Source organism: Mercurialis annua, linkage group LG8 (genome assembly GCF_937616625.2).
Source record: "Mercurialis annua linkage group LG8, ddMerAnnu1.2, whole genome shotgun sequence".
NCBI classification, from domain to species: Eukaryota; Viridiplantae; Streptophyta; class Magnoliopsida; order Malpighiales; family Euphorbiaceae; genus Mercurialis; species Mercurialis annua.
In genome coordinates this window covers 28,314,235-28,339,906 of record NC_065577.1, presented here as the reverse complement: position 1 = coordinate 28,339,906, position 25,672 = coordinate 28,314,235, and the positions used below count along the sequence as shown (strand labels likewise).

At 39.9% G+C, this 25,672-nt stretch overlaps 1 protein-coding gene across 1 annotated transcript; it reads left to right on the top strand.

Moving 5' to 3' along the window:
• Positions 1 to 14,994: 14,994 nt before the first annotated feature.
• Positions 14,995 to 16,504, top strand: LOC126661820 (uncharacterized). Its single transcript, XM_050355692.2, has 3 exons — positions 14,995 to 15,089; positions 15,632 to 16,401; positions 16,487 to 16,504. The coding sequence occupies exons 2-3, from the start codon at positions 15,634 to 15,636 to the stop codon at positions 16,502 to 16,504; spliced, it is 786 nt and encodes a 261-aa protein (XP_050211649.1). The 5' UTR covers positions 14,995 to 15,089; positions 15,632 to 15,633.
• Positions 16,505 to 25,672: the final 9,168 nt, after the last annotated feature.

The following is a 25,672-nucleotide window of genomic DNA, read 5'->3' as shown; positions in this document are numbered from 1 at the left end:
AGAATAATCTGAAATTAATTTGAAACGAGAAACATACACAAGCTCTTCATAAAACAAGTTTGCAGTAACCGGTTTGTGAAGTGAAACTGCTTCCCAGGATAAATCAAGCTACGATAAAACCGTAGTATTATTCTCTATTAAACTTTGCAAATGGCAGAAAAATCAATTAGCTGAAAATAAACAAGCTAGGCTTGCTTATATAGGTTACAACAGAATCCTAAGCTAACTGCCAAAGCACAGCTGGCATTACACAATTGCTTAATCACAAACTAACACACTATCTGTGTGACATTACAACCGAGCCAATCATCATAAGCCACATCAGCTACCTTAGGAATCAAGTAACCTCTGAAGCTTGAAGAAAATACTTTCTTCTGATGATAACATCTGCTGATAGCCCCTCTCAAGCTGGACTGTACAAGTCTTGTAAGTGCAGCTTGGAAATGGAATGCTTGAATAAAGATGGAGCCAAAGCCTTTGTGAAATAATCTGCTAGCTGATAAGAAGAACTAACAAGGAGAAGATGAATAACTCTCTCTTGAAGCTTGATACGAACCAAATGACAGTCAATTTCTATGTGTTTGCTTCGTTCATGAAAGACTGGATTCTTGGCAATATGAAGAGCTGACTGATTATCACAGTAGAGTGAAACAGGAGAAGAATGTGGAATACCAAGATCATGAAGAAGATATAACAATCATTGAACTTCACATGTTGCAGAAGTTAAGGCCCTATATTCTGCTTCAGATGAACTTCTGGAAACAGTTGTTTGCCTTTTGGATTTCCATGAAATCAAAGAAGATCCAAGGAACATACAGAAACCAGTGACTGACCTTCTAGTGTCAGAGCAGGCTGCCCAATCAGAATCAGAGAAGGCTTTAAGAAGCAATGAATTGTCTGCAGCAAAGAAAATCCCTTGACCAGGAGCAGATTTCAAGTATCTCAAAAGATGATGAACAGACTGCAAGTGAACTGTAGTTGGCTTGTCCATGTATTGTGAAAGCTGTTGAACAGTAAAGGAAATGTCTGGTCTGGTGGTACACAAATAGATTAGCTTACCTATTAATCTCCTGTAAACAGAAGCATCAGGAAGAGGGTCACCAGTATCATGAGACAATTTGTGTGTAGAAAGCATTGGTGTTGAAACTGGTTTGCAACCCAGAAAACCAGTATCTTGTAGGAGATCAAGAGTGTACTTTCTTTGAGAGAGATTAATGCCTTTCTTGGAATGAGCTACTTCAAGACCAAGAAAAAACTTCAAAATTCCCAAGTCTTTTATCTTGAAACAATCATGGAGAAATTTCTTAACTGCTGTAATTTTAGACATGTCATTACCATCAAGAATTACATCATCTACATACACAAGGAGAGCTGTGAAAGAGCCAGATTTAGTCTTGATAAAGAGACTGGTGTCACCTGCTGCTTGGTTGTATCCTTGTTGAGAGAGAGCAAATGTGAGTTTACAGTTCCATTCCCTACTTGCCTGTTTCAGACCATAGAGAGACTTTTTAAGAAGACAAACTTGATCAGTAGAGTCTTGTAAGCCTGGAGGAGGTTGCATATGAATTTCTTCATGAAGATCACCATGAAGGAAGGCACTATTAATGTCCAGTTGATGAAGATACCACTGTTTGGAAGCTGCAACAGCAAGTAAAAGTCTGACAGTAGTCATTTTAGCCACAGGTGAGAATGTGTCTAAATAATCAATGCCAGCTTGTTGGTTATAACCCTTATCTACCAATCTAGCCTTGTACCTCTCAATGGATCCATCTGGATTGTGCTTCACTTTATATACCCACTTACATCCTATTGCTTTCTTATTAGGAGGTAGAGAACAAAGATCCCAAGTATTGTTGTTCTATAATGCAGTGAGTTCTGCATTCATAGCCTGTTGCCAGCTAGAATGCTTGACAGCCTCTGAGTAACTTTTTGGTTCAGAAAAAGTGGATATTTGTAAAGTGAAAGCTTTGTGGGAAGCAAAAATATGATTGTAAGAAAGAACAGAATCAATAGAATGCGGTGTAGATGTGTTGGGGGGTTTGAAAGTAGGTTTTGTCTTCAAGGCACAATGATTGTCTTGAAGAAAACTGGGAGCATGTTTGATTCTAGAAGATTTTCTAGTTTCAATTATTGGTTGATCAGGAGGTTGAATGTTGGATGAAGTAGGAGAATTAGGCAAAGTAGGTGAAATATGTAGTTGTGGTTCATTTGTGGTAACAGGCAATGAGTCAGGTATAACATCAAATTCAATATCAAAATATTCAGTCACAGTAGGATTAGGAGCATAGATAGTAGTAACACTTTCCAAATTAGTTGCTTTAGATGATTTTGAAAATGGAAAAATAGTTTCATAAAAGATCACATTTCTTGAAAGAAAAATGGTTTTTGTTGTTAAATCATATAGCCTATAACCTCTAGTATAAGGTGGAAATCTTAAAAAAATGCATTGAGATGCTCTAGCATCAAATTTTGTTCTCATGTGATCTATGGTTGATGCATATGCAAGACAGCCAAAAGTTTTGAGATTACTAAAAAGAGGGATTTTATTATAGAGAAGTTGAAAAGGGGTAAAATTATCAATTATGGGTGAGGGAGTTCTGTTTATTAAGTAAGCTGCATGAAGAATGCAATCAGACCAGATATGTAAGGGTAAAGAGGCCTGAAATCTTAAGGCTCTAGCAACATTCAGGAGGTGTTGATGTTTTCTCTCAACAATGTTGTTTTGTTAGGGGGTATACACACAAGTGGTTTGATGTATTATACCTTTGTTTCTGTAAAAAAAACAGGCATATTGTGTAATACCCCGTAAATTTTCAGCATTTTCCGACAAATCTTTCTGATCGTTTCGAAGTAAATTGAAGTTAATGGTCAGGTTCGTGTTGGTTCGTGAATGATTTGATTTGTGGTTCAACCATTTGTTTTTTTAATATTTTAAAAAAAGAAAAAAAATACAGCTTTTGATCTATTCTCGTTCGAGAATCTGATGATTTTCAAACGAGAATCATGTTTTGGGCCTGGTCTCGTTCGAGACCAGGCCAGTCTCGAACGAGAAACAGGCCTGAAGGGCTGTTCTCGTTCGAGACCTTCCTTCTTTGCGAGGGGGCATGTTTGTCCTTTGTTCTAACCTATTCCGACCTAGTTAAATCCAAAACTTTCAACCTAATCTATTCTCCACACATCAGACTATCCGTAGCCGTCTTTCCCTTTCTCTTTCGCTGAGAAATCGCTATCTGAAATCCCTTCCGAAGTTGACTGAAAATCATCGGTAAGCTTTTTTCATAATTTCAGATTTTGCTTTTGAACGGCATTACGTATTTTGAGTCGTTCTCATTCGTTTCTAGGTCGAAATTAAAACCGTTTGATCTCAGACGTTCTAGACTCACGTACCTACGTTTCCCTATCTCGGTTTTGCTAAACGGTACGTAATTGATCTCATTTCAATCGCCGTACAGTTTCCGTTTTAAAGCTTTGTATTATCTGTTTCAAATTTTAATGTTACTGCCGATTGAATCTCTTCTTGTGGGCAATGATTTTGATATTCTATGATTATGAATCTCTTAGTATGTCAGTTATAAATCATTTTACCTTTCTGTTTGTGATTGTTCTATCGTAAATTGATGTCTCGGTCGAGCTTTGAATTGAGTATTCAACGTTGTCTTTGATTGAGAGTTCACTGTTCTTGATGCTACGGTTTTTGCCTTGTTTTTGAGTGATTGTTTTCATCCCAAGATCGATGATATTTTAGTTTGAATCTCGTTGGATGAAGGTCCTGTTTTATAAGTTTTTGTTTGGTTTTTGGTTATGGCAGCAAGGGACTTAGGCGGGGTATGTTTCTTTTGAAATGGAGATGGTGGTCAAATGTCCCTTTTGATCATCTAATTGTTTTGTTTGAATAAAATAAATCCTTAATATTAAACTTTAACTAATAACTTGGGTTTTATTTAATTTATAAATTAAATATTTAAAACGATAGTTATTTATAAATTTAGCTAATATAGTCACTCGGGTAATTCTATTTATTTAAAAATATTATTTTGGCATGAAATTGGCTAAATTATAATTTAGCCCCTGAACTTATTTTATAACTTAATTAAGTGGGTTTTTGGTTAATAACTTTATAGTTGGTTTTAATTATAAACAAAAGCAATTAAATTGATTTTGGATATCAAATTGGCTAAAGTGCATTAGTCCCTAATTGGCAAAAGTACAGTTTAGTCCCTAAATGGCTAAAGTGCAATTTAGTCCCTAAACTTTTCTAAACTTAAAATAGTTAGATTTTTGGGGTGTAACTTGGGTTACTTGAAATTGAAGTTATTGAGTTCCGTTTTTTTTAAAATGGTTTATTATTTTATGGAATTATTTTACAAATATAAACTCGGGTTTATATTTGATAAACTTTTTGAGTCGGGTTAGACTTGGGTCACCCGACAAGTGAGGTTAGCTAGGTAGTTAATGATAACTCGGCTAACCCACTATTTGGAAAATTAATTATTATTTAAAGATTATTAAATAATATTTATAAATTGGATTTTAAGCGAGAACTCAATAGACTTATATTAATTGGGCTTTATTACCTAATGGGTATTTTTGTGTGTTCTGGCTTGTTTTATTCCGACGTGTTAATTTGTGCTAGTCCTATGTGGTGTCTAGTACTCTCTAGAGTTAGGGTCTGTTTTTAATAATTATTTTATTTGTCTAGACCCGTCTATTGTTCGTGCTCCAGATGCGAACCAGGATTAGTTGCTTGCCGGTAGTCACGTGGATTAGAAAGCAGTGAGTTTGTACTTACTATTTACTGCTTTATTAAGTAAATTGTTATTTTAATATTAAATATATATACTGTACGTATATTTCGAACTGTTTTATATTATGGCTTCTAGTTGGAACATGCTACCTAATGGGCATCATTAGGATTGCGTGCGCACCGGTAATGATCTGGGAAAGGTAATTATGGTAATGTGGTAACTTGGTGTGAGCATAGCTCTCGGGACCAAGTAGAGTAACTCGGTGTAGCTCAGCTCTCGGGACTCTGGTATAAGTGTGGTCAGTGGTAACTCGGTGTAGCTCAGCTCTCGGGACCAGACCTGTTGGATTATGTTTATTATTTAGAATTCTGGATTAGGGTTCCAACTATTATTCGTAATATCGTTATTAAATGTTTTAAACGGTTTTAAAGGTTTTCCACTTAATAAATGTAGATAGTGGTATAAACTCATCTCAATATATCTGACCCCGTTGTTTTCCCAATTTTCCCCAGGGTTATGATCTGAGAAAGTCTGGTGATCTCCGCATTTACTTTTCCTCGGAGATTCCTTTTATTTTTAATAAACTGTAAAACTTTTTCATTCTTAGACCGCAGTAGTAACTAGACGTCTTTATTATTATTATATATTTTGTCGGATTGGTTCAACTGGCTATAACGCTTTGGCATGTTATATTATTTACATTGGTATATGATAAATCTATATTAGACTCGGAATTGGATAAGCATGTTATATTAACTGTTAAATATTATAACTTAGATTTAGGCTGAAGTCTCGGTTGCCCCCGAGCATTGGTTTTCTGCAGGTTTATGTGTTTATATGTTAAATGAAAGGAAAGCTCCGGGTTTTGGTACTACATTACCCATACCCTAGCGCCGGTCGCGATTCATGAAAATGGGTCGTGACAAACTTGGTATCAGAGCTTTGGTTTCAAACCAAGGCCAATTGCTTGCTATGTGTTTACTCTGTCAAGTAATGTTGTGTCTTAGGAACTACTGCGGATATAGGTTTCTGTCATGTCTTTAAAAACGTCATCTTTTGATTTTAAAACATTCTGCCTACACCAATAGGATTGCGTCGAGTCAGTCATTTTATGTTGATTTGATGCTTTTAAATGTTAATTTTATTTCACTTGGGTGAATATCTTATTGCTGTTGATTTCTTGGGAAATCCTATATGTTGCTTGTTTTGTTAATACTTGGGTATGAAATATCTGTTATTTAAATTGTTTTTGTTCAATCCTTAGGATATGGACAATGTTGTTCGTACTCGTGCTCGTGCTGTGGCAGAGCAAGAAGTTGAGGCTGATGATGCGATTTCTATGGAAGTCGATCAGAACGTACCACCAGTTCCGGCCAATGCTGGACGTGGTAGAGGTAGAGATGCTGGCAGAGGTAGAGGTAGAGGAGCTGGTGCTGGTAGAGGTGGAGCTAGAGGACGTGGTGCAGCACGTGTTCAGGCACCGAATGTGCAGCAAGCACCGAATGTACAGCAGGCACCAGGGGTGCAACAGGCACCGAACATGCAGGCGTTCGACTTCACTACTTTCTTGGTTGGGATCGTCGAGATGCAGAACAACCAGGCTCTTCTGCAGAATCAGTGTACTGTATTGGGTCAGATAGCGCAGCAACAGCAACCTCAGGCTGGTGCTGTAGCTGGTATTGGTGGACTTGCTGGTGTCGGTCACATTCCGACAGACAGAGAGATGGTGAAGACCTACATGAAGTTGAATCCGACTTCTTTTGATAGTACTGGGGATGCTCTTGACTTTTTGGAGAAATTTGAGTACAACAGTCAGAGGATTCAAGCTACTGATCGTCAATCAGTGATGCTTGTGGAGATGTCGCTGAAGGGTGCAGCTAAGGACTGGTATCGCGATAACATCAGGCCAGTTATGGCTACATTGTCTTGGGCTGATTTTGTGCTCAAGTTCAGAGGTTATTATCTACCCTTCTCTGTTATTGAGAATTTCAGAGAAAATCTGCTGAATTTGAAGAAGAGGGATAGATCAGTGACAGACTACACTACAGAGTTTGTCTGTTTGGGGCGGTTTGCTACAGATCTACAGGGTGATTAAGGGCGAGTGAACGACCGCTATGTTAGGGGTTTAGGCTCGGAGTTTCTCCCTTTGCTGATAGGGACAGACATGGAGTTTGCTCGGTTAGTGGATAGTGCTCGACGGATGGAGAATTCATTGATTCAGTTTGGGACGATCTCTGACCCTTTCCAGAATTAGAAGGGAAAGAGTGATGTTCCTAGTGGGGGGCAACTGGCCCCAGTGCAGCATGGTAGTGGGAACTACTACAGTGGCTCTTCTCAGGCTAATAAGGGGAGTCGACGTACTCACAACAAAGGGAGGCATAGTGCTAGGAGTGCTCCGTACAGCTCCAGTAGCAGTGGGAGTAACCGTGGTTCAGGACGCGGGTACAGTGGTGGATCGAACATTCCGTTCTGCCAGAATTGCAGACACTATGGTCAGTGTCAGTTAGCTCCTGGAGGTTGTTTCTCTTGTGGCCAGCCGGGTCATTTTTCCAGGGAGTGTCCGACATCTGGACAGCAGATGTCTAACTCCAGTGCGGCGCAGTCATCTTATCAACAGCAGAGACCTGCGTTTACACAGTCTGTAGGGTACTCTCAACCTGCAGCATCTTTTGGTGGCCAGCAGGGCCGTGGTTCTGGTGGCAGAGGTTTTGGTGGCCGTGGTAACGGTGATAGAGGTTCCAACGGTTATGGTACTGGGCAGAGTTCGCAGCAGCAGCCGCAGGGTCAGGCCAGAGTGTTCGCACTTACTCCTCAGGATGCGCGTGCATCAAATGCCGTGGTGCAAGGCACCATTCCGATCTTTTTTACTGATGCTTTGGTGTTATTTGATGCGGGTGCAACCCATTCGTTTGTGTCTACTTGCTTTGCTGGGAAATTGGGTATTGCACCATCTGTTTTGAGTGAACCTCTAGCTGTGTCTACACCTATGTCTGAAGGTGTAGTAGTGGACGTCGTTTATCCTTCTTGTCCAGCGGTTATTCAGGGTAGAGAATTATGTGCTGATTTGATTGTGCTTGACGTTCTTTCTTTTGATGTCATCTTGGGGATGGATTGGCTGTCGCGCCATTATGCTTCTATTGACTGTCGAGGGAAGTCAGTCGAGTTCAGGATTCCAGGTGATCTACCTTTTTCCTTTCAGGGAGAAAAGGCGGAGACACCTAAGAATCTGATTTCCGCCATCAAGGCAAAGCGGATGTTAGGAAAGGGTTGCCAGGGTTTCCTTGTTGTGGTTCGTGATTTGGAGACTAGTAGTGGTGATATGCATAGTGTTCCGATAGTGAATGAGTTCACTGATGTATTTCCAGAGGAATTGCCTGGATTACCACCTGATCGTGATATTGAGTTTTGCATTGATGTGGTTCCTGGTACAGCTCCGATTTCGATACCGCCGTATCAGATGGCTCCTGCAGAGCTGAAGGAGTTGAAGGACCAGTTACAAGAGTTGTTGGATAGCGGGTTCATCAGACCGAGTACTTCTCCGTGGGGTGCTCCAGTTCTGTTTGTGAAGAAGAAAGACGGTTCCTTTCGACTGTGTATCGACTACAGACAGTTGAACAAGGTTACTGTCAAGAACAGATATCCTCTTCCTCGCATCGATGATTTGTTTGACCAGTTGCAGGGTGCAAAGTGTTTTTCCAAGATTGATTTGAGGTCTGGGTATCATCAGCTACGGATCCGTGATGTAGATGTGCCTAAGACTGCTTTTTGGACTCGTTATGGACATTTTGAGTTTATGGTTATGTCTTTTGGTCTGACAAACGCACCAGCAGCGTTTATGGATATGATGAACAGAGTGTTCAAGCCGTTTTTGGATCAATTTGTTATCGTCTTCATTGATGACATTTTGATCTATTCTCGGAGTGAGGAGGAGCATGCTTATCATTTGAGGACTATACTACAGACGTTGCGTGAGCATCAGTTGTATGCTATGTTCTCAAAATGTGAGTTCTGGTTGGATCAGGTTACCTTTCTAGGACACGTGGTGTCGAAAGATTGGATCAAGGTTGATCCGAAGAAGATTGAGGCGGTTATGGATTGTCAGAGGCCAAGGTCAGTTACTGAGATCAGAAGTTTTCTGGGTTTAGCTGGCTACTATCGTCGGTTCGTGTAAGATTTCTCCAGAATATCTGCACCGTTGACTAAACTGACACAGAAGGGTGTTAAGTTTGAGTGGACTGACAAGTGCGAGGCGAGCTTCGAGAAGCTCAAGGAGATTTTGACTACAGCTCCGGTTTTGGCATTGCCTTCTGGCATTGACGGTTTCACAGTGTATTGTGATGCGTCTCGGATCGGTTTGGGTTGCGTTCTGATGCAACATGGACAGGTGATTGCCTATGCTTCCAGACAGTTGAAGAAGCATGAGGTGAATTACCCTACTCATGACTTAGAGTTGGCAGCTGTGGTTTTTGCGCTGAAAATTTGGAGACATTATTTGTATGGTGCTACTTGTGAGATTTTCACTGATCATAGGAGTTTGAAGTATATCTTTGATCAGAGGGAGTTGAACTTGAGACAGAGGAGGTGGTTAGAATTGCTGAAAGACTACGAATGTACTATTCAGTACCATCGTGGTAAGGCTAATGTGGTAGCCGATGCGTTGAGTCGCAAGTCTTCGGGCAGTTTGGCTCATATTTCAGAGGTTGGGCGTAAACCCATGGTTAGAGAGTGGCACAGTTTGATAGCTTCAGGCTATTGCTTTCAGGTTACTCAGACTGGTAGTTTGTTAGCACATTTACAAGTGCAACCCGTTTTGATTGATCGGATCAAAGCTTTACAAGCTGAGGATCCACAGTTGAAACGGATTATTGAGGAGGTTCAGCAGGAAGGAAATTCTGAGTTTACTTTTATGGATGGTGTTCTGAGACATGGTTCGAGATTGTGTGTTCTGGATTCAGATGGTTTGAGAGACCAGATCCTGGAAGAAGCGCACAAGTCTGCTTATAGTGTTCATCCGGGTTCTACTAAGATGTACCATGATCTTAAGGGTACCTACTGGTGGAGCGGGATGAAGAAGGATGTCGCTGAGTATGTTTCTAAGTGTCTGACTTGCCAGCAGGTGAAGCTGGAGCATCAGAGACCTGTTGGCTATCTACAGCCACTACCTATTCCAGAGTGGAAGTGGGAGCGGATTGCTATGGATTTTGTGGCCGGTTTACCACGTACTCGACAGGGGTACGATTCCATCTGGGTGATAGTTGACCGTATGACCAAGTCAGCTCATTTCCTTCCGATCGAGGTTTCGTATACTGCTTTGAGGTTGGCTCAATTGTACATCGACAGGATTGTCAGTTTGCATGGTGTACCGGTTTCTATTGTTTCAGACAGAGGTTCTGTATTTACTTCGAGGTTCTGGAAAGTGTTACAGGAATCCTTGGGTTCTCTATTGGATTTCAGTACAGCTTTTCATCCTCAGACTGACGGTCAGTCTGAGAGAACTATTCAGACGTTGGAGGATATGCTCAGGATGTGTGTTCTCGATTTTCGGGGTAGCTGGGATACTCATTTGCCGTTGATTGAGTTTTCTAATAACAACAGTTACCACGCGAGTATCGAGATGGCGCCGTATGAGGCTTTGTACGGGCGCAAGTGTAGATCTCCTATCTGTTGGGAGGAGGTCGGGGAGCGTAAACTCTCGGGAGCGGAGATTATTCAGATTACCTCAGAGAAGGTACCGTTGATCAAACAGAGGTTAGAGACTGCTTTTAGTCGGCATAAGAGTTATGCTGATCCGAAGAGAAAAGACATTGAGTTTCATGTTGGTGATTTCGTGTTTCTTCAGGTTTCGCCTATGAAAGGCGTGGTTCATTTTGGTGTCAATGGAAAGTTGGCACCGAGGTATATTGGTCCTTATGAGATTTCAGAGAGGATTGGAGCTATGGCTTATCGTCTGGTTCTGCCGCCAGACATGTCATTAGTACATCCTGTGTTTCACGTTTCTATGTTTAGAAAGTGCATTTCTGATCCTTCGCACGTGCTTGTGCCTCAGAGTGTTGAGATTGACCAGGAGCTGTCCTATGAGGAACAGCCAGTTGAGATTGTTGATACGCAAGTGCGTAAATTACGGAACAAGGAGATTTTGATGGTCAAAGTTCTCTGGCGCAATCATTTTGTAGCGGAGTGTACTTGGAAGACCGAGTCGGATATGCGGAATCGCTATCCTTTTCTTTTTCCGTGAGGTACGATATCTTAATTTCTGTGATTTTTATGTTTATTACTCGTGTTACGTGTTGTTCTGATGTGAATTACTTATCGTGTTAAATTTGAGGACGAATTTTTAATTAGTTGGGGAGAATGTAATACCCCGTAAATTTCCAGCGTTTTCCGACAAATCTTTCCGATCGTTTCGAAGTAAATTGAAGTTAATGGTCGGGTTCGTGTTGGTTCGTGAATGATTTGATTTGTGGTTCAATCATTTTTTTTTTAAATATTTTAAAAAAAGAAAAAAAAATGCAGCTTTTGATCTATTCTCGTTCGAGAATCTGATGATTCTCGAACGAGAAACATGCCTGAAGGGCTGTTCTCGTTCGAGACCTTCCTTCTTTGCGAGGGGGTATGTTTGTCCTTTGTTCTAACCTATTCCGAACTAGTTAAATCCAAAACTTTCAACCCTAATCTATTCTCCACACAGCAGACTATCCGTAGCCGTTATTCCCTTTCTCTTTCGCTGAGAAATCGCTATCCGAAATCCCTTCCGAAGTTGTCTGAAAATCATCGGTAAGCTTTTTTTTTCATAATTTCAGATTTTGCTTTTGAACGGCATTACGTATTTTGAGTCGTTCTCATTCGTTTCTAGGTCGAAATCAAAACCGTTTGATCTCAGACGTTATAGACTCACGTACCTACGTTTCTATAATACCCCAAAATATTTAATTGTTTAATTGGACCACATGTCCAGTTTAGAGTCGCAGAAGTGACGATATTGGAAAGTTTTCCGATAAATGAATTTTAGTAGGTCGGTTTTAAGGAAAACAATTAAACGGAAATTAAGGTTATATTTCAATTCTAAAGGTAGAATTGGAATTAAAAGGAAAAATGTCAAGAAAAGTCTAAAATAAGGTATAGGGACCAAAGTGGTAATTTAGCCACTTTGCGTCGAAAATAGAAATATTGGACTTTGACGGGAAAGTGTTAATATCAAGCTTTGTATTATTTATCGGGTATAAATAATACGTATAAGTCGTAATAAAAGAGTTTATCGATTTAGCTATGGACTAAATCGAAGGAAAGAAAAGTTTAAAGGATAAATGATAAGAAACAAAAAGAGCAAGGATCAAAGTGGCACTTTAGCCAAATTATATAAGAAATGAGAATATGAATTAGAAGCAGAGAGAGAGTTCGAGAGAATTGGAAGAAAACGATCGATACAGTCGTTTCGCCGCCGTTTCGACGTTCGACGTCCGATTCAAGCGATTCAAGCGGCGATCTCTTCAGAATTGGAAGCGCCATCAAGTCCGAGCATCAAATCAAGGTAAATTTCAAGAAATTTGGTTGAAAATTGATATATAGCGGGCTGTTTTGATTAGGATTGAGTTTAGGTTGAAATTTGACGTTTTTGAGGTTATTATGGCGTTTTTAAAGAAACCGAGATATGGGTATTGACTAGGGAAGTGTTTAGCACGTTGGGATTGTGGCGAAACCCCGGAAAAGTTGATTTCCAGGGCTGTGCACGTGGTGCACGACCGTGCACCACGGGTGCACGAACGTGTACTAGAAGTACACGAACGTGCACCTAGCAAGGTACACGATCGTGTACCTGAAGTACACGAACGTGCACTTTTCATGGTGCACGAACGTGCACTTTTCATGGTGCACGAACGTGTACTGGAAGTACACGAACGTGCACTTGTGAAGTGCACGAACGTGCACTTGGTTGCACGATCGTGTACCCACCGAAGGGCACGCCCGTGCACCCTGACTCGCCCCCACGCGTATGCAAACTTTAATTAACCTAAGTGTTTGACGTTTTGAGTAATTTGACTCTAAAGGACGGGTTTTGGACTTTGAGAATCACTAATCTCGAGATTAGCTCGACGTTTTAGATAATTACTAATAATAGAAACGTCAAGGACGTTAAGCGATTCTCGATTATGAGAAATGGTATTCGCTAAGTCATCTCTACGACTAGAGATATCGAATACGTAAATAAGCATAAAACAAAACTAAATCCTAAAACTTAAAATTATTATACGAGATTCACGTCTAACTATTAAACGATCTATCATACGTGTCAGCGAGTAGTGGAGTCAGTAGAAGTGGACTAGCGAGAGCGTACTATCAGATCGACCACATCATTACTTGGATTGCGGTCACTGTGAGTTGCACTTTATTTTCGTGTATTATAGTTAATGATATTATATATATATATATATATATATATATATATATATATATATATATATATATATATATATATATATATATATATATATACTGTTTACACGCATCGCAATATATATACAATTGATTGAAATGTTATATGTTTATTTAATTTCTATATACGAGAACTAGTATGCGATCCGAAGAAACTAGCTACCTATTGGGTGTCAATAGGCTGTATGATCACCAGTATCGAGTCAGTCTTTGCATTTGAGGAATGACTTGACACAACTGGGAGCTGATAATGATTATGAAATTGTACGTGGCTAGGCCACCAGCGAGTTGGACTCGCAATTGATATTTACGATTGGGTATATGATTTGATACGAGGGAGTACTCGGCTACGGTGTAGTCAGGAGTCCCACTATCTAGTGGCTAGGCCACCAGCGAGTTGGACTCGCAATTGATATTTACGATTGGGTTGAATGATAATGATTATTCAAAAAATGTGTCGCATGCTAGGATATTAGTTTCGTATTGATCGAATACATGTTTATCACTACTAAAAAACAGCTAATTAGCGACGGAAATTAGCGACGGATTCAATTTCCGTCGCTAATTAGCTGTATTAGCGACGGATTCAGCGACAGACGTTGAATCCGTCGCAAATATGGCAAAACGACTGGCGGGAATGCTCCCGCCACGTTAGCGACGGCCACGTGCGTCGCCAATCCGTCGCTAAAGTGGCGGGAGCATGGCGGGAACGTTTGGCGCCTATATTGGGGGGCAAATTTGGCGACGGATGTTTACATCCGTCGCCAATTTTGCCCCCCAATTGAAACGGCGCGTTTCAATTGGGTCAGAGATTAGCGACGGATTATGTCCGTCGCTAATCTTCGACCTAATTAAAACACTTCTCTTCCTCTTCCCCATTTCTGCTAACCACTTTTTCTCCCATTACTGCCGCCGTCCGTTTTCTCCCATTGCTGCCGCCGTCCGTTCGTTGCTCCCGCCGTCCGTTCGTTGCTGCCGCCGTCCGTTCGTTGCTCCCGCCGTCCGCTTCTCTTCCTCTCCTTCCATTTCTCCTCCCCGTCAACCACCGCCTCTCCTTCCTCCAGTACTGCCGGCACCACCGCGCTGCCGCCACCGCCACTGCCTAAGGTAAGCTGTTTTTTTATTATTCCTTGGTTTTTATTTGTTTTTAATTAATTAAATTAATTAAAAAAGCTCATTTCCGCAGCCACCGCTGCCACCGCTGCCGCCGCTGCTTCCCCCGCTGCCGCCGCTGCTTCCCCCACTGCCGCCGTTGCCCACGCTGCCGCCGCTGCTGCTATATATTGTAAGTTTAATTTTTTTTTAATTAATTAGTTATTTAATTAAATGTTAATTATTAATTATGTTATATTAGGTTTAGGGTTATTTGTTAGGTTAGATAGGATTTTATAATTTGTTAGGTTAAATTAGATTAAAATTGTTAATTACAATTTGTTAGGTTAATTAAACCCATAACTTTGCAAATGTAATTTAGGTGAATTAATTATTGTAATTAATTTAATGTGTTTAAGTTTAAATATAATTTTTCTAGTTAATAATAATATTTAGCAAAGCTTTTTTATATTGGTTTAGATTAACTTGTTATTCAAATGTTTAATTTGATTTCTTTTGTTTAATTAGGTTAAATAATTGTTTAATTAGGTCACATAATTATTTTTAATTTTCGGTAATTTAATTAATTGTTATTTAGGACAATTAGTTGTTTGATGTAGATTGCGGTTTGTGGATTGTAATTTGCTTGCAGGACTTCCCTGAAAAATGGGTGATGCTCATTTTTAGGGGACGTGCTGCCCAATTTTTTCTAGAAATTTAATATATTTATTGCGTGATAGGTGTGATATCCGTTAGTGTGTTGCAGCGGCTCGACATTCTTTATTGTTCTTTTATATCTGTTGCGGTTCTGCTCTACAACAAGTAAGTACCGTTATTATTTTTATTTTTATTTTCATTTATAATTAATTAGTTAATTTATAAGCTGTTTAAACCTAAAATGACCTCGATTTTATTCCCACCGAATAAAATCGTAAACCTAGCCGTAGAGTTCCCGTCCCGTGTGTTCAAGCGATTGAACGACACGGGATTGTACAGTTTGTACAGTTCGCAAAACTGGTCCTCCCGTAACTCGATCACGAAAAATATATATGTCTAGTAGCGGTAGAAAAATATTCGGTTGTTTTCCAGCGTTTGTTCTCCGGGTGGATGTATAGTATATGTTATGTAACGCTTATTCCTCGCGGAATATATAATTAGCGTTACACCACATATGCTAAATATCGCACTGAAGGAGAACGACGCCGGAAGGCTGCCGAATATTTTCGCCGTTGCTAGGCATATATCGTGGCCGAGTTAAGGGGCGCCAGTTTTGCGAATGGGATAGGTCCATACCTTTAAAGCAGTCAATTACATTGACTTTGCTATTTTCGAGCGAAAACCCCTCCTAATTATCCGTGCTACAGAAATGGAATCAGACCGAAGTTGGATGTATAGGCGGCTCCAGGGCGGGTTGTTGTACCCAGGTTTTGACGAGCGCGTACAAGAGTTTGTGAATTTCGCCTTACGTCATCCTGCGTGTATGAGTGGGGCTGAGATTAAATGTCCTTGTCCTAGGACAGGATGTAAAAATACGAGTTATCGGGATGTCGAAACAGTCAAGCTTCACATTTTGCAGAAAGGGTTTGTCAAAGATTATCAAGTCTGGGTTTTTCATGGTGAGGGAAATGTTTTAAATCCCCGTCCCGTTGCAGAGCTACCGGAGTATGACGTTGACATGGAATATGAGGGGGGTGACGAGTTCAGCTCCGTTCAGAGAATGGTTATCGATGCTGCCGGTCCAGAAGTAGTGTTCACGGAGGAGGAACCGAATAATGAAGCGAAACATTTTTATGATATGATGCGGGCGGCCGAAGAACCTGTATGCCCTGGTAATAGCAAACACTCTCCCTTGTCTGCAGCTGCTAAAATGTTAGACATCAAATGTCGACATAGTGGGTCAGTAGCTTTAGTAGATGATGTGACCGAATTTATACAAGAGCTGCTCCCAGAGAACAACAAGATGCCAAAGAACTTTGCTAAAATCAAAAAGATAGTTAGAGGTCTTGGATTGCCGGTTGAAGTTATCGATTGCTGTTTTCGCAACTGCATGATTTATTGGGGGCCAGACGCGGAGTTAACACGATGCAAAATTTGCGATCACGAACGTTGGAAACCGCCCCCTAAAGGAAATTCTGTGAGACGACGAGTTAACGTCCCTTACAGGAAAATGTTTTATTTTCCTATAACTCCGAGACTGCAGAGGTTGTACGCTTCTATAGCCACCGCCAAGCATATGACGTGGCATGCAGAACACGAGATGGTTGATGGAAAAATGTGTCACCCGTCAGACTCTCCGGCGTGGAAACATTTCAGTGAATTGCATACAGAGTTTGCAGGAGAAATTCGAAACGTCAGACTAGGCCTGTGTACTGATGGGTTTCAACCATTTGGGGCCTTCGGGCAGAATTATTCATCATGGCCAGTCATTTTGACACCCTACAATCTCCCCCCAGGGATGTGTATGAAAGATGAGTTCATGTTTTTAACTGTTATTGTCCCTGGGCCTCGAAATCCTAAACACCAAATGGATATATTCCTGCAGCCGTTAATAGCTGAGCTGAACCAACTGTGGGAATTTGGAGTCCAAACATTCGACGTTCATAGGCGACAGAATTTTCAATTGAAAGCGGCACTAATGTGGACAATTAATGATTTTCCCGCGTATTCCATGTTGTCTGGCTGGAGCACATCTGGGAGATTGGCTTGCCCACACTGCATGGAAGATACCGCTGCTTTTACGCTTAAAGGGAGTAGAAAACAGTCGTGGTTTGATTGCCACAGAAAGTTCTTGCCTCGTGGTCACCCGTACCGTCGTAACACAACTCATTTCCGTAAAGGGAAAACCGTAAATCAAGAATTCAGACAGCCGAAAACCGGAGAAGAATTGCTGGCAGAGGTGGACAATCTGGGTTTTATGAAGGCATATGAAATTGGGGCTGAGAAAAATAATGCTGCAAAGTCGACAGATTATGGTTGGAATAAAAAAAGCATTTTTTGGGATTTGCCGTATTGGAAAACAAATCTCATTCGTCACAATCTCGATGTCATGCACATTGAGAAAAACGTATTCGACAACATTTTCAACACGGTACTAAATGTTCCCGGGAAAACGAAAGACCATGCAAAATCTAGGGAAGAGTTGAATGACATATGTGATCGGCCTGAGTTAGCAAAAGATCCGATAACTGGGAGATTTCCTAAGGCGATGTATGCTTTGGACAGGGACGGAAAAAAGGCTTTACTCGAGTGGATTAAGTTAATAAAGTTTCCAGATGGCTATGCGTCTAACTTGTCCAGATGTGTCGATACAATCAGTTTGAAGATGCATGGAATGAAAAGTCATGACTGCCACATTTTTATGCAAAGACTTCTGCCAATCGCTCTCCGTGAGTTATTACCGAAGGAAGTGTGGGAGCCTTTAACAGAGCTGAGTATCTTTTTCCGTGAGTTAACCTCCACGTCTCTAACAGAGAAAGATCTTGAACGTATGAGGCTGGAAATCCCAAAGATACTGTGCAAGCTAGAACGTATTTTTCCGCCCAGCTTTTTTGACTCCATGGAACATCTACCCGTACATCTACCGTACGAAGCTATGATGGCAGGGCCGGTTCAGTATCGCTGGATGTACCCATTTGAAAGGTAATGTTACTGAATTTTCTCAATACTGTGTATTAACATGTAATGTTTGCTAACTGTGGCATGTGGAATCAGATATTTGAGAAAACTGAAAAAAAAAGTGTCCAATAAAGGGAGGGTAGAAGGAAGCATCAGTAGCGGATACTTGAATGAAGAAACCGCAAAATTTGCAGCTTATCGTCAACAGTTGGCAGAGCAACGGCGTGAGCACCAAGCGGCAATGGCCCAGCTTATCCGAGAGGAGATAGCAAGGATGATGCCTAATCTTCCTCCAGAGTATCAGCCACAGTTTCCCGCTCCCCCACCAGACCGTGATGACACTACAGATTTGTAGTGTCCTGTTAGATTAGGATTCAGAACTAATTATGTATTTTTTTTCTTTTAGACGACGTTATGTGTATTTTGATATTTATCTATATATTCAGTGTCAACTTTCTATTAATTGTTATCCGTAAATGAATTTTAATTACTGTATTTACCGGATTTGAAACGACAGGGAAAACAACTGCGAAAAATGGCATAAATCTGCCGAAAAAACATAAATTGGCGACGGATTTTAAATATTGGCGACGGATAAATCCGTCGCCAACTTGCCAAATCAGAGACAAACTTGGCTACTTTGGCGACGGATTTATCCGTCGCTAGATTTCTGGAGTTGGCGACGGATATATCCGTCGCCAAACGTGCCCAGTCTGTCTCCAAATTGGACAGTTTAGCGACGGATATATCCGTCGCTAATCCGTCGCGATTCGGTCTCAGCTTGAGACCATTTCGCGACGGTTTCTGGTGAATTTAGCGACGGGTTATCCGTCGCTAAATCTGCCACGGAATACAATTTTGGTCGCTAATTTGTTTTGCGACCAAAAATGTTGCGACGGACATAGTCCGTCGCAATTCCGTCGCTAACAGCAGTTAGCGACGGAATGTGGGGCATTAGCGACGGATTTATCCGTCGCTAATGCCCTGTTTTCTAGTAGTGTATATGTTTTATATTATTATTTTCTTGAAATGCGATGCTATATTTTTATATATCAATACCGTTAGTAAATGTCAACTCACTCAGTATTTTCCCAAATACTCACCCCTCACCTTTGATGTCTTTCAGGTGCTTAGTTTGTGGACCTAGCTAGAAGCCAATTTTGAAGTCCAAAAGTCAGTTGTATATGTTAATTTCTGACTTCTGTGAATGCTGCAGTAGTGGTCCTGTGTCGACAGAATAGTAGCCTAGACAGCAGCTCATTTTGATTGTATATGTTAACTGCTGTCATTGTTTTATATGCTTTTTTTGGTAGGCTACGTGTTTGGTATATGATTCACGGCCCCTGGTGCCGGTGAGATGTTTTGAGACACTAACTGATGTATATAGTACCGCGAGGCCAGTTCGTACAGGGTACGGTAACTAGAGCCCGCGAGGTTTTGAAACAGTTAGTGTATATGTTTGATTATATGATATAAATAAATGTGTTGCTTCCGTTGTTTAATGTTAAATGTTTAATGTATTCATTTATTATTTGCGAAAAATTAATAGTGATTTTAGGCTTGCTACGGGTTTCGGAGCTACCACTCCCGTTCCCTAGCGCCGGTTGCGGCTCAATATTTTGGGTCGTGACAATGTTGGTATCAGAGCAGTTGGTCCAGTTACCACCGCAAGTTGTTTCAGTGTTTGTTTGAGAGCATTTTGGTCCAGTTACCACTGCTAGAATTGTCTGATTGTCTGTTTGACTGGAAGTATTAGTCAGTAAGTATACCTAGGAACTACTGCAGCAATGAGTCGGACCTTAGTTGTATGTAATTATGTGATATATGCACTGGTAATATGTAGTATAACGCACGCGAACCAGGACTATTAAGTTAGTAAGTGAATAGTATTTGCTTCTACGGACGACTAAGGCTACTAAGTATTTTTTGCTTACGCTAAGAGATAAAAAGTGATGATATGTTTGCAAATTACGAACGATTGAGATGGTAAAATGTTTATTACTTGCACTGAGGTTGTTAAGTAATTATTTGATCGCAAATTACGTATGGCTGGATTAAGTGTTAAACGTTTACAACATTTATAAATTGATATTGGGATTGCGTGTGAAATGGGCTCAGATGGTCGCTTACGTTTGAAATTGTTTCTTTTCAGCATGTCTGGGCAAAACGGAGCTCAGTCGCATGCTGAGGAAGAACGGGAGGAAGCGCCTCCTATATTTCAAAACGGGTTTCATAATGAAGTAGGCGAACCATCTGGGATCCATCAGAACGGATTCCACGCAAATACTAGAGCATCGCCAGAGATATACCAAAATGGTTTTATGTCTGTGTCAGAGATAGGTAGTTCTTCTGGAAACCGAGTTAGAATGCGTTCGCCGGAGATAGAATACAGCAAAGAAGAGGAAGAGGAACCGGAGGAAGATCCGGAAGAGGATCCTGAAGAAGATCCTGAGGAGGATCCTGAGGAGGACCCAGAAGAAGAATTAGAAGAGGAAGCAGAGGAGGAAAATCCTCAGGAGGAAGAGTATGAAGAAGAAGAACAGTTAGATGAATTAGATGTCGAAGAGTACAGAGGTGACTATTTCTGGTCTAGTGTGCGGAGATACCGCAATTTGAGGGAAGATGCAGATATAGCTAACAGTCAGGCGCAGATAGCCCTAAACCAGATTAGGAGGCAGATGCGTTCTTTTTCTAGAGGGATGTTAACTGTAGGAGCGTACTCTACTGATCTTCTACGGATGGCTGAAGGAGTCCCTGATCTGAACGAAGACAATAGGACCATCAATCGTAGGTATGTTTGGGGTTTAGGACCTCAGTTTGATGAGCTGTATGAGCACGTGGACGAACATTTTAGTACACTTACTACAGTGGCCCGTAGGATTGAAACAGAGCATGAATGGGCGGGCGATCCGGTACGACCCTATTACTTTAGACGTGAGTACCACCCAGATTACGTCAGTACGTCCTCCAGAATTACAACTAACCCCTATTTTGTGCAAAGAGGTGGAAGAAACTCCGGTAGAACAGTTAGGGGCCGACATACAGGCGTAGTTATTAGGGAACCTAACGTTTCGCATCAGGCACCTCCACGTATTAGTGATTTACATGCTTTAAGTAATTGTGTTTATGTGTTTGCATTATTGTGTTTATATAATTGTTGCATTGCATAATAGAATGTCAGTAATAGGTTATGCCTATAGGATAAAGCCTCAGAAAGCGAGAACCTATAGGAAGCGTTGTAGTTAAACACGCGCCTAATAAAAGAACATATAAACATAACTCACAAAAACAATAATACAATAAGCATCACATCATATTATTATCGCAAACGTAATTCCTGTATTACGTTTTAGAATTTGAAGAAGGAGATGGAGTACTTACAGGAAGTCGATGTGAAACAACGGTATCTGCGTCTGTATATGACGTAGAATAGAATGTTGTAGAAGTGGATATGGTGATTACAGCAATAGAGAAATTTTGAATTTAATTGAGATGTTGGAGATATGAAGAGAGAAGGGATGTGACAGAAGAACAGTCTGTAAATGACAAAGAAAATGCGATTTCGAGCAACTCCTTGGTGATGAGAGATGTCATCACTCTGAGCTACAATTGTACTAACGATTTCAAACGAATTATGAAAAGTGGTTTAGAAAGAGCTGCGCAGCCAAAAGAAGTTTTAAATTTGTTTTGTTCAGTAAGTAAACTCGGATATAAAGCCCTGCGACGAAAAATAAAAGATTATTAAATAAGAATAAGATTTGTAAAATAAACCCCAATAACAGAATAGAGCCATGTTAATAACCATTGCCACAAGGCTAATGAAGCTAAAGGAGTGATCGTCGGGAAGCATACGCAGATAAGCTGCGATGCACTGGCAATATTTAAGGATACAATAATTATCTTTATGCAAGAGTAAAGGGTGGAACGACAGGGAGTCGTGCAAGGCGAAAGAAACGTAACAAATACATAAGGATGATGTATGATTATTCTTATGTTGAGATAAACGAAGTAGCAATCGAAAGTCATAATTGAGGAGGAGAGATTAAAAGTATGAAGGGCGAAAAGATGGTAATACGAATGACGAACATCAAGTGATATTTAAAGGAGATATAGCGTTATCAATATCAGTGTTTAAAGATACAGAAGTAAAAAAGAAAAAGGGATACAAGTGACAAAGAAGATGATTTTGTGAGACAGGAGAGTTTAAATTAGATAGATCAAAAGAGGTAATGATACTATATAACTGATATTAAGTAAAGTTTCTAATATCAGCATTAAGAATTGTAAGTTACGTTAACAGAAAGGAGAAAGGCACACGTATAGACATACGTGTCAGTAAATGTAAGAATGATGGATGATGTGAAGAAAAGTGTAAGGGTAAAATTCAAATACCCTCAGAACTTAGTAAGGTTATTAGAGAAGTGAAAGTTTCAGAAATACGTCATAAGGATTGTCAGAATAGAACAGCAGCAATATAACTACTATGAACGAAGGAAAGACGTAACGAATATAACAAGTTATTTAAAGACAATTAGAATCAAGATATAAGTGTTAAGGAAGCATAAAGTGTATGGGATGACAGTGAATTGAAATTATTCCCTGACTTTGGGAATTGCAAAGTAAATGGAATATAAATGTTAAAAACAATCGGAAAACCCTTCAAAAGAAGACGAGAGATAGAATAAGAAAGAAGTTAAGTGAAGGTTAATTAACGAGAAGGATTCTCGAAACAGTTAGACGTTAAAGAAACATATGAAATTCTTATGGGGTTATCATAAATAAGGAATTGTGACGTAAAGGGAAGACAATTTTACCAAAAAAATCAATAAAAAATTCAAAATGACCTTCAAAAGAATAATTAGAGGAAAGGTGAAGAAGATAAGAAAATGAGGATACTAACAGTATCGGTCAAAGAAAAAGGTTGTATAAGTTACACGATTAAGGGTAACGTGAAGTGGAACGATTAAGGTAACGGAAAAAGGAATGAAGGATCATAGTTAACAAATGACGTGAAATACACAATGGTTCAGAAGAGCAAAGGAAGGAGAAATAGAGATAGTGAATGTATTAGACGTGAAGCAAGTTGAAGAAGATTGAATGATAAAGAACGAGGTGTTAGACAATGATAGAAAAGAGTGAAATATGACAAGAACCAGCTAAGAAAGGAAAGTGATAGTTACAGATGACAGTAAAGATCATAACTGCAAGTTATGATTACAAAAGAGAATATTCGTAGGAATATGCATAAGGTAAGTATATCATTAAAATGAAATTAACACGTCGTGACTATTCACGTACAAGGAAAACTGGTAGCAACCTATAACTACTTAGAATGAAATGAGATGAGAAAGCATTAGGTTATGATTAATTATAACCAGGTAGAAATGACGCAAAGATTATGATGTTAAGGATGCATCTACAGCTACATTATTCTGGAAAGACGACAGATGAAACAAAGATGACAACGAGAAGATTCTCAACTAAACAGCAGTAAGAAGCTACAATGAGCAAAATATAAAATCGATTAATGAGATCACAGCTATACGTAGAAAGATAGTAGTTTAAGTAAAAAAAAGCTGCGATCAAAACGTATTAAAGGACGTCAAGGAAATTGTAAGGACAATTTAAGATCCCAACAAGTTTTAGGAAAATTCGAGGACGAATTTTTATAAGGGGGAAGAATGTAATACCCAAAATATTTAATTGTTTAATTGGACCACGTGTCCAGTTTAGAGTCGCAGAAGTGACGATATTGGAAAGTTTTCCGATAAATGAATTTTAGTAGGTCGGTTTTAAGGAAAACAATTAAACGGAAATTAAGGTTATATTTCAATTCTAAAGCTAGAATTGGAATTAAAAGGAAAAATGTTAAGAAAAGTCTAAAATAAGGTATAGGGACCAAAGTGGTAATTTAGCCACTTTGCGTCGAGAATAGAAATATTGGATTTTGACGGGAAAGTGTTAATATCAAGCTTTGTATTATTTATCGGGTATAAATAATACGTATAAGTCGTAATAAAAGAGTTTATCGATTTAGCTATGGACTAAATTGAAGGAAAGAAAAGTTTAAAGGATAAATGATAAGAAACAAAAAGAGCAAGGATCAAAGTGGCACTTTAGCCAAATTATATAAGAAATGAGAATATGAATTAGAAGCAGAGAGAGAGTTCGAGAGAATAGGAAGAAAACGATCGATACCGTCGTTTCGCCGCCGTTTCGCCGTTCGACGTCCGATTCAAGAGATTCAAGCGGCGATCTCTTCAGAATTGGAAGCTCCATCAAGTCCGAGCATCAAATCAAGGTAAATTTCAAGAAATTTGGTTGAAAATTGATATATAGCGGGCTGTTTTGATTAGGATTGAGTTTAGGTTGAAATTTGACGTTTTTGAGGTTATTATGGCGTTTTTGAAGAAATCGAGATATGGGTATTGACTTGGGAAGTGTTTAGCACGTCGGGATTGTGGCGAAACCCCGGAAAAGTTGATTTCCGGGGCTGTGCACGTGGTGCACGAACGTGTACTAGAAGTACACGAACGTGCACCTAGCAAGGTACACGCTCGTGTACCTGAAGTACACGAACATGCACTTTTCATGGTGCACGAACGTGTACTGGAAGTACACGAACGTGCAACAGTGAGGTGCACGAACGTGCACTTGGTTGCACGATCGTGTACCCACCGAAGGGCACGCCCGTGCACCCTGACTCGCCCCCACGCGTATGCAAACTGTAATTAACCTAAGTGTTTGACGTTTTGAGTAATTTGACTCTAAAGGACGGGTTTTGGACTTTGAGAATCACTAATCTCGAGATTAGCTCGACGTTTTAGATAATTACTAATAATAGAAACGTCAAGGACGTTAAGCGATTCTCGATTATGAGAAATGGTATTCGCTAAGTCATCTCTACGACTAGAGATATCGAATACGTAAATAAGCATAAAACGAAACTAAATACTAAAACTTAAAAGTATTATACGAGATTCACGTCTAACTATTAAACGATCTATCAGACGTGTCAGCGAGTAGCGGAGTCAGTAGAAGTGGACTAGCGAGAGCGTACTATCAGATCGACCACATCATTACTTGGATTGCGGTCACTGTGAGTTGCACTTTATTTTCGTGTATTATAGTTAATGATATTATATATATATATATATACTGTTTACACACATCGCAATATATATACAATTGATTGAAATGTTATATGTTTATTTAATTTCTATATACGAGAACTAGTATGCGATCCGAAGAAACTAGCTACCTATTGGGTGTCAATAGGCTGTGTGATCACCAGTATCGAGTCAGTCTAGTATGTTTGCATTTGAGGAATGACTTGACACAGCTGGGAGCTGATAATGATTATGAAATTGTACGTGGCTAGGCCACCAGCGAGTTGGACTCGCAATTGATATTTACGATTGGGTATATGATTTGATACGAGGGAGTACTCGGCTACGGTGTAGTCCGGAGTCCCCGTATCTAGTGGCTAGGCCACCAGCGAGTTGGACTCGCAATTGATATTTACGATTGGGTTGAATGATAATGATTATTCGAGAAATGTGTCGCATGCTAGGATATTAGTTTCGTATGGATCGAATACATGTTTATATGTTTTATATTATTGTTTTCTTGAAATGCGATGCTATATTTTTATATATCAATACCGTTAGTAAATGTCAACTCACTCAGTATTTTCCCAAATACTTACCCCTCACCTTTGATGTCTTTCAGGTGCTTAGTTTGTGGACCTAGCTAGAAGCCAATTTGGAAGTCCAGAAGTCAGCTGTATA